Source organism: Phacochoerus africanus, chromosome 9 (genome assembly GCF_016906955.1).
Source record: "Phacochoerus africanus isolate WHEZ1 chromosome 9, ROS_Pafr_v1, whole genome shotgun sequence".
NCBI classification, from domain to species: domain Eukaryota; kingdom Metazoa; phylum Chordata; class Mammalia; order Artiodactyla; family Suidae; genus Phacochoerus; species Phacochoerus africanus.
Genome location: NC_062552.1, coordinates 124,176,222 through 124,185,295, shown reverse-complemented (window position 1 = coordinate 124,185,295; position 9,074 = coordinate 124,176,222). Strand labels below are relative to the sequence as shown.

Sequence of the window (9,074 nt, the reverse complement as noted above, 5' to 3'; positions counted from 1 at the left end):
CGGTTGCCATGTTTTTTTTTGGTCTTTTTGATTTTTTTGTTTTAGATTAAGTTGCTTGGAGTTTAGAAGAACATACTTATCTCTTTTAGGTGTTTCAAGAGGAACTTCTTATTATTATTCTTTATCATGCATGAGGAGGAGGGAAGAGGGGGGTGGGCTCTGGCCTGGCGTTTGTCACACGGCAACACGAGGGCGAGATAGGCAAAGCGGAGCGGGCACCAAGTTGGACACAAAGGCGCACAACAGCCACCACAAAGATCAGAACGGACCGCAAGGCGTGAGCTCTGCGAGACCCCGAGGGACAGGGGCGGGGGCGGGGGGGGGGGGGGGGGGGGTGGGGGGCGGAGGGAGCGCTGCTTAGATCTCCTCGTCACCAGCCTCGCGGGGGAGGGTGGCCATGCCGATCTTCTCGGGGAAGATGATGTTGACAGCCAGGTCCTCCCCGCTGTTGTACTGCAGCAGCAGGTTCTTCTTCTTGCGCAGCATGTGGTTGTAGCGGAGGTTGGACACCCAGGCCTCGCACTTGTTGAGGAAGACGATGCCCAGGGTGCCCAGCACCACCAGGGAGGTGAGCACGCCCAGGATGGTGAAGCAGATGGCCTGACCCTCGGAGAGGAGCGGAGTGCTCTTGGTGAGCTCCTTCATGGAGACCTTCAGGATATGGTGCTCGGGCTGCGGCACCGGCAGCTCATGCACCCCCGGGGTCAGGCGATAGGTCAGCCCGTAACTGCTGGGCAGACGGGTGACCTGCTGGGGGCCCGCCGCGCGCTTCCGGCCGCACAGGGGGCCCGTGAACTTGGGCTTGCACAGACACTCGAACCTCACCTGGGAGTGCTGCAGGCAGGTGCCCCCGTTCAGGCACGGCTCGTTGGCGCAGGTGGACACCGGGCGGCTGCAGGTCTTGTCCATGAAGCCGGCAGGGCAGCGGCAGCGGAAGTCGCCCCCGATGTCGGTGCAGATGCCCTGGTTCTCGCACGGGTTGGGGATGCAGCTGTTGGTCATGAGCTCGCAGAAATTGCCCGAGAAGCCAGGGGGGCACAGGCAGGAGGCATGGGAGGCCTGGCCCTCATCATCCACGCAGCTGCCTCCGTGCTGGCAGGGGGAGCTGCAACACAACAGGGACACGGTAAAGGGCCCTCGGGGGCTGCGCGAGGACAGCGGTGCTGGGGTGGGTTGGCGGTGGGGGGGGGCCTGGCCAAACAGCAGCTCTGCTCAGAACACGCGAGGCGAGTGAGTGAGGGCCAGCCGGGGGGCCCGGGGCACCGTGACCCCTGCCCGCCAGGGGCTCCTGGGCTGTCGGAGGCCAGAGGCCCCCCCCCCCCACTGCATGGGGTGAGGCCCCCATCACGCCACCAGGCTGGACCACGCCTGCCCTCCCCGGCTGGGGTTGCCCACCTCCTCTCCCACCTCTTAGGTCATCTCTCCAACCAGAGGTCTGACGTTTAGACACTGGACAGGTGACAGGTGGGGAGACTGAGGCTGAGACAGGCACAGTTAGTGACCCGAGGGGGGGTGGGGGGGGCTACAGCAGCCCCTCCGCTGAGCTCCGCCCCCAGGGCTGCTGAGGCAGGAGCTCACTCTCTCCAACCCCCCAACCCCTTCTTATTATTTTTATTTTCAGAGGAGTGAGCCTGCCGGCTATTGTACGGGAGACCCTTGGGGACTCTCAGAGTGAGAGAAATACGCGCTCTGTCTGTGTGGAGCGGCGTCGGTGCCCGGCTGTTTAATAGTGGCCCATTCACCCAAGTGCAGCTTTTTTTTTTTTTGCAGACCCGAGCCGTTTGCTCAAAGCGGAGCACACGGAGCATTTAATATAAGTGCTTTTAAACGAGCAGACCCTTTGTCATCTGATAAATGCCGAAACTCCAGGGAAGGAAGGGGCTCCAAGCGCAAGAAGTCAGCATTGCTGCTTCGGGATGAGGGCGGCCCAGAAACCTGGCTCTGAAGGAATTTCAAGAACCTAGGGCTCTATTTTGACAGACTGGTTCAAGTCTGTTAGAGAGAAGAGCCAAATATCTTAAAGCTCTGGCTCTGCATCGCCCCTTCCCGCTAGGAAGCAGAAATGGAATTCGGTGGCCGCCCCTCTCCTCGACGCCCACCCCTCCCCAGCACCGATCTTTAGATGCTGCAAGAAAGCCGGTTCCCAGCCTGTGCGGCGCTGGGGCTCTCCTCCACCCCTCCTGGCATGCGTTCAAGCTTCTGTCTCCTTGTGGGACAGGGGGCGCCTCCACCCCCAGGTCCTGGCCCAGGACTGGAGCTCCACTTTGAATCCTTGCCTCTCTCGAGAGTTCTCCCAGCCCCCACTTGAGCCCCATGGTGGGGGGCGGGGGTGCAGGGGGGTGGGGGGAGACGGGTCAGTGCAGCTGCGTAGATAAGGGCCGGAAATGGCTGAGCTGCTAGGAAGCCAGCTCAGAGGCACCAGAGAGGCCAGTGCTATTCCATCCACTGAGCCCACTCGCCAGAGTCCCAGAGCCCCTGGCCCCCAGCAAGGGGAGTTGAGGGCTGGACCCCGCCCCACCGCTGGCCGCAGCCCCCTCTCCCCACCTCCTAAGACAACCCAGAAAAGCCGATCTCGCAGAGCCCGCAGGGTCCCCCAAACCCGCCCCTGAAATATGGTAAGTGGGTTTCACACACCGCCTCGGGCGCTGCCTAACTCTGATCTCTTGTTATGTCGCCTTTAGAAAATGAGGCAGCTCCCAGCTCCGGTTCACAGTCCCAATCTACTGTCATTCACACACTTCGGGACTTGGGAACGTCAGGGGAATATGAAATCGCCTTCAGAATTGTTGGAAAAAAATTATGGAAATGACACGCTCCCTTATAAATACCCTGGTGGGGCGGCCCCCCACGGGGAGCAGGATGAGCATTGCCTTGGTCTTTTGTCAGGCGACAGGTCCGACTGGGTTGGGCTGAAAGGGTCTTTAGGGGGTGTGAAACAGGAATCACAGAAGCAGCAGTTCTCAGATCACACACAGCCCTGGAGAGAACACTTACCCATTCATCACGCAGGGCCCGTCCTTCTTCTGACAGTCCTTCCCGGAGAAGCCTGGGGGGCAGGAGCACTCATACTGGCCATTATCGAGGTTCGCGCAGGTTCCATTGTTGGCGCAGGGGTTCGAGGTGCAAGCCCGGATGTCTGGGGTGGGGGGAGAAGACCAGGGAGATGAGAGGGGCACAGAGGCTGGAAGGAGAGCTTCCGGGGTGCGGGGGCGGGGGGAGAGACCCCCTCCATCCAGCGGAGCTGGGGGCTCCCATGTGAGCTGCCCAGACCTTTCTGCTTGTAGCCACTGCCAAGGGTCACCCACGGGGTCTGCGTGAGAGGGCGCGGCACCCTCCCCGGGAACCCTGACAGGAGGAACCAGCCCTGGGGGCTGAATCAGGGTCACAGAAAGTCACGGCCCCTCACAAATATTTAACTCAGGACGGCTGTGCCCTTCCCCTGGCACCAGGTCAGCCCTTCGGTCCAGCAGCATGACCTGTATTACACCCCTTCCCTCCCCCGCCAAAAACTGCGCAGAGCTGAGATTCCCTCACCGCCGCCGCCTCCAGACAAGTTTCTCCTGTTTGGAGTGGGGGGTCCCTGCCGCTGCGGGGACCAGTACAGCCCAACTGCTAGAAGCATCAGCCGCCCTTCATAATTTTCCATCAAAGAGGGGCAGGAGGGGAACGAGATGCAAAGCCCCCCATCAGGAATCAAGAAATCTGATTTAGCCCTAGCATTGCCTCCACCTCCCGGGGGTCTCGCTGCTCTCAGGTTCTGAACGAAGGGGGTCCGGGATAAAAAGGCTGCATCTTTTGAAGGCAGCGAAATGAGAACTATTGAGTGCTCGCCTGTCAGCAAGGGTTTCCATGAACACTGGTATATTTCCACTGCCTTTTTACACCTCCCATCACGCACACTTCATTATTCGGGGCTCAGCGAAGGCAGGGACCAGCTGAACAAAGGGGCCTGGGTCAGGGGCTCTCGGACGGTGGAGAGCCCGGCCCCCAGGCCCGGCCGAGAAGAGGCCCCTCCCGTGCCCTGGCCAGCCCCTCCTCGCTCCATGCCTCACTTTCCCCACTTAAAAAAGGAGCGGCTCTTCCTGCTGCATCTCTGAGAGCCCTTCCACCAGCTTTGGTTGTCTAACCCTCAAGCTGCCTGCCGCATCGTCGGCCAAACAGAGGGTCAGGGCCAGCCCCGGACGCGGCATGTGAAGGCAGCCTGGGCGGGGGTCCCTGTGCTGAGGCCACACACGTGCCGACGTCGCCCCCTCTCTTCCTCGCGCAGGGCAATCGATCTCTCCATCTCTCGGGGAAAGAGGCTGAACGCCCTGCTGACGGCCTGGCCCGAGCGCACGAGGCGCTCCTCGGGGGCCCGGGAGCCCGGCTTGGTGCAAGGAAACATAAAGAGGATTTATCGGACGGAGTGCGGAAGGCGCCGGGCGTGAGCACACAGCCGCCGCCGCCAGCTCCTAAGTCCCTGCTCGGGGCTCTGCTGTCACTGGGAATCTTAAATTGAAGCCAAAGAGCTGGCGACCACCCTAGCCTCTCCCGCAGCATCAAAGCCTCGAGGGCCGAGGAACAGCCCACCTCCTCCCCCCACCCCCACCCCCGCCCCCCAGCCCCAGAGTCAGGTGGATTAAGCCGCCACCAGGAGAAAGCCGCTGGGGGTCTCTGCCTGCCTGCCTGCCGGGGGCAGCAGCTGTAGCAGTGACAGCCTCCTAGGCGGGTGAAAAGGGATGAGGGCCGGCAGCTCCCCAGGGGGGCTGCTTCCTCTGGACCCAGTGGGGCAGGGACTCCCCCACAGGGCATGGGGGCATCTTGGGCTTTGATACCAAAAAGGGCGGGCTCCAGGCTAAAAGCCTTGATCTGGAACAGTGGCTTCTCTGGGACCCTTGGGGTCACCAAAACAGCTCAGAGATACTTTGGGGGTGCTGAGCGGGTGCTCTGTTGCGCAGAGCATGAGTCAGCGGTGGAGAAAATCATGCGCCATACTCGGGGCGGGGGGGTGGGGGGTGGGGGGGGACTTTAAAGCTCTGAGACCATGTGGTGGGAGGATTCTGAAAGCACTGGGGCGGGGGGGACACAACATGCTTTTATGTTTTTTTCTTAAAGGAGGGTGTTAGGAACAGCCTCGGATGAGAATTAACCCATTTCCGGGGCCAAGGGGGGGCTTTGGTAGCAGGCTGTTCTCCTGACTTCCTAGATGTCCCGAGCAGACCCCTTCGCTGCCCCGAGCCTCAGTTTCCCTACTGGTACCACTGCCTTTGCTGCCCCTGGGGACCGAGGGACCAAGGCCCTGCGGCAGCTGCCTGCGCTGCCCCGAGTTTTCTCGAGGACCTGAGTTTGCCTGGGCTCCAGGGCAGGTTTTGCCAAATGAGAATGGGCTCGGATGAACATTTTGCAGCCTGAAAATGCAGCGACAGCCAGCTCTCAATTGCTCAGGGTCATGGAGCACAAAGATTGCACAAATTAATGAAATCAACAGATAACACCCATCTGCGCTTGAGCCCCTGCTCGGCCTTTCCCAACCCCCACCCCCAGCCTCTTCCAGCTCAGCCCCCAATCCTGTCCTAGCAGCCCTGACGCAGCTTCTGCACCCCCACTGCTCAGCACCGGGCACCCCGCCCCTCGTCTGTGTGCTTGCTTGTGAATCTCTTGGGGTCTTGGCTCTGTGACCCCAAGTCCTTAGCCCTCTGGGCTGCAGGGCCCCGGGCAGTGTCTGTGGTCTCACCCTCTCGGCTTCACGGGACGTGCTTACGTGGGGACTCTTTATTCGACTGGAAGCCCCCCTCCCGCCCCCGCGGGCCTTCTCTGGTGCAGAGGGCAGTAAAATGAAGTCCCCACCTGTGAGGAGGCTCCCAGCACCCGCGGATGTGCATAAACAGATCATTAGACAGAGCTCTGGGTGTCAGGATGAGGCTAGAGGGGGAAGGGAGGCGGCCACTGGCCTGGGAGGAAGCGGCTGGGGGCAGAGGACCAGGGGCCCGGAGGTGGGGGTGGGGGGTGGCAAGGGCAGGTGCCAACCTAGGTCACAGAGGTGTCCATCCCAGCCGTCCTTGCAAATGCACTGCCAGGGTTCCACACAGAGTCCGTTAACGCAGCCAGGAAAGGTCACACATTGGTCACACAGGGGGCCCTGCCAGCCAGGCTGGCACCTGCGGGGGTTGAGGGAGAAAGATGGGGACATGTGAGGGGTGGGGGCGGGGAGGGGAGGGTCTCAGGTGGCTTTCTCTGGAACCAAAAGCCCTTGGGGGTCTCTGCACGGTGCCAGGCCAGTGGCTCTCAGGAAACCAACACCAGTCACCTGAATGGAAAAGCTTCAACGGATCAGCTGGGAGCAGGCAGAGGGGTCCCTGAGAGGCCGAGGAAGCGCTGCTGCGTTTTGCCGCAGTGGCCTGCAGTGGTCTCACCCTGCAACAGGCTTCTGCGTCACCCCATCTCTGAGGCAGCCATCCTGCCCCCGCTCTCCTCCCCCCCTTCTCCCCCTCACTCCCCCCACTGGTTTCCTGCGGGGGCGGGCGAGGGAGCTGTTTGCTGCAGCCCAGCCCGGGGGGGGGCAAGACCCCCATCCCCATTTTTCCTGCCTGACATCATGACTCCCCAGAATCCTGCCCCTGGCCCCCCAACTAGCTGCCTCTGGGGAGCCACTCCATTACCTGCAAACATTGTCATCCTCGCAGAATCCATTTTGGGGGTGGCAGGCCGGGAGGCATTCAGCTCCTGAGGCACAAGAAAGGTTACACCATTCACCCCACAAGGCCCTAGAGGCCGCGACAAAGCCCAGACAGCCCACCTCCTCCCGGGGGGCGGCCTACGACCCTCGGTGGCCCTGCCGGCCTCGCACACAGTAGGCTCTTCATCTCAACCCACTCAGGGAAAAATCTCTGCCACGTTCCTGGTCATGGAGTGACCCCACACACTGCCTAGGACCAGGTCAGACACCTCAGTTCCCTCAGAGAAATGACAGACGTCACATCCTAAACGCAGGAACTCGGACACAGTGACAGGGAAAGAAGCTGACCCCTGGGCAGGCGGCCCAACCCTCACTGTTTTTTCCCTTTTTTTTTGCCAAGTGAGCTCAGAGGGGGAGCAGATTCTGACGTCGTCACCTCTGGGTGAGCCCAGACAGGTTCACCTGGAGGGCGCGCAGGTAGGGCCTCCGGATTTTTTTTAAGGTTAATCCCGGTGAAGCCAGGCACCCAGACCCAACTCCCTATTCCCCCCACCCCGACCCTCCATGGGAAAAAGGCCAACACGGATTTTGCAGGGCTGACTGCAACTCGGCCACTACGTAGAGATTCTGACGCTGTAATAGGCACCTACTGTGTGCCTTTACCTGAACTCTCCAGCTTTTCAGACAGCCCCCCCCTAAAACCACGGGTGGGTGCAGTGCAGATGGGGGGGGGGGCTGCGGGAAGGGGGCAACTCTCTTCGCTGTCAGAGACAGATGGCCGCCACAGACAGACGTGTCGCAGCCCCTCACCTAGACAAACGCCACGCAGCAGGGGTTGGGGCTGGGCTCCTGGCTGGGAACTGGGGGGCTACCACGGCACGGTCGCCCCCCCTGTCTCCACAGACCTGCTCCCAAGCGCGCACGCAGAGACCCCCTAAAGTTGCACCCCAGAACATGTTCACGGAGGGCTTCCCGGCGTCACCTCGTTTCTGCATACCTCCTCTCTGCGCATGGACACCCAGCGAGCGCCACTTCTGCGGGGCGGGAAGGGGCCGGGGTCCCACACCTCCCCCGCCCCCGGGGACCCCAGGGCCGCGCTTGGCATGCGAGGGTGGCGGTGGCGGGGAGGGCGGGCGAGGCAGGCGCAGCACGGGGTTAGGGTTAGGCGGGACGGGCGGGAGTCGGGGCGCACGGGACGGGGCGCGCGGGGCACCGGGCGGCCGGAGGGGGGGGCGTCGCAGGCTTCCCCAGAGGGGGCGCGAGCCGGGCCGCCGGGGGGCTCACCATGGGCACTGCGGCCGAAGGCCAGCAGGAGCAAGAGGACGGGCAGGAGGGCTGCGGTCGCGGTCATCGCGGGGCGGCCGGGGTCGCGGTCCCGGGAGCGGCGCGGGCGCGGGTCCGGCTCCGGGCGCCGCGCTGGGCTTCTGGTTGCGGACGCGGAAGGGGGCGCGGGCGCGCGGCGAGGGGAAAGCCAGGGCTGCACCGGGCTGCGCGCTGCGCTCTCCGCTGCCGCCGCCGAGCTGCCGCCGCCGCCGCGCGCGCCGCCCTTTTCGTACCGCCGCCCCCCCGCGGCCCCCGCCCCCCGCCCCCGCCTTCGCGCGCACGGGGCCGGCGCCGGCCAGTCCCGGTGACCCCCGCCCCTCGCAGGGCCGCCCCCCAGCACCGCGGCGTCCCGGAAGCCCGCTCGCGCACACGGGGCACTCTTGGCTAGACGGGCACAGGTACCCCGCGCGCGTCTGGCACACGTTCCCCCCACAGGACGGCCCACGGGCGCGCACACACGGGCCCGCTTCGGACACGTCGCATGAACCGAACCGGGGCTGGGCCGCAGACCCCGGGAAGACGCAAGGACACGTTCGGAATACAGAAACACGCACAGAAGCACCAGAACACTTATCGCCAAGGTCCCCAGCACACATGCCATGGCTCACGCCCGCAGGCAGACACACACGCGCCCTTTAAAGACGGGGAAAACGCGCCTTAGCGCACAGGCGCCCAGCAGAGCACTTAAGAGAAGCCTTGGGCACCCACGGCCCTGGCCGGGAAGACGTGGGGCAAGGCTGACACACTGGGAGCCGCACACCCGGCCACCCGGACACACCCTGGGACCCAAGCGCACACTGCCGCACACGCGCACGTCATGGAAATAGTCAAGTGCGCCACATGCTCAGTCATGGGCACCAGGGAGGCAGAGGACCTGCGGTTATGAAACCCCCTCCGTCCACATGTGCCCGGCGGGCCACACAGAGGCACGTGCTCAGCCACGTGCACACCTGAACATGCGAGTGCCCTGGTAAACACGCAGACTCACACCCGGCCCGTGCTCCATCACGTACACCCACACACACGCAGTCGGGCCTTAGTCCTGCCGGAAGGCTCTCACACATCTGATGGTCACACACACACACACACACCAGTC

At 63.1% G+C, this 9,074-nt stretch overlaps 1 protein-coding gene across 2 annotated transcripts; it reads right to left on the bottom strand.

Moving 5' to 3' along the window:
• Positions 1–308: 308 nt before the first annotated feature.
• Positions 309–8,171, bottom strand: DLK1 (delta like non-canonical Notch ligand 1). Of its 2 annotated transcripts, XM_047795639.1 has the most exons (6): positions 7,940–8,156; positions 6,639–6,702; positions 6,007–6,137; positions 2,995–3,136; positions 826–1,105; positions 316–600 (listed from the first exon to the last, which is right to left on the bottom strand). In XM_047795639.1, exons 1-6 carry the CDS (start codon positions 8,004–8,006, stop codon positions 358–360), a joined length of 927 nt encoding a protein of 308 aa, XP_047651595.1. In that variant the 5' UTR covers positions 8,007–8,156; the 3' UTR covers positions 316–357. The 2 variants fall into 2 exon arrangements, with proteins under 2 accessions (XP_047651594.1, XP_047651595.1); XM_047795638.1 differs by having other exon boundaries at positions 309–1,105; positions 7,940–8,171.
• Positions 8,172–9,074: the final 903 nt, after the last annotated feature.

Bases quoted from the DNA above. Each gene is read 5' to 3' on its own strand.
- DLK1 (XM_047795638.1), bottom strand. From the start codon at position 8,006: ATGACCGCGACCGCAGCCCTCCTGCCCGTCCTCTTGCTCCTGCTGGCC. The intron at 6,703-7,939 runs GTGAGCCCCCCG...CTTGTGCCTCAG, and splicing joins CTTCGGCCGCAGTGCCCATG to GAGCTGAATGCCTCCCGGCC. The intron at 6,138-6,638 runs GTAATGGAGTGG...CAACCCCCGCAG, and splicing joins GAGGATGACAATGTTTGCAG to GTGCCAGCCTGGCTGGCAGG.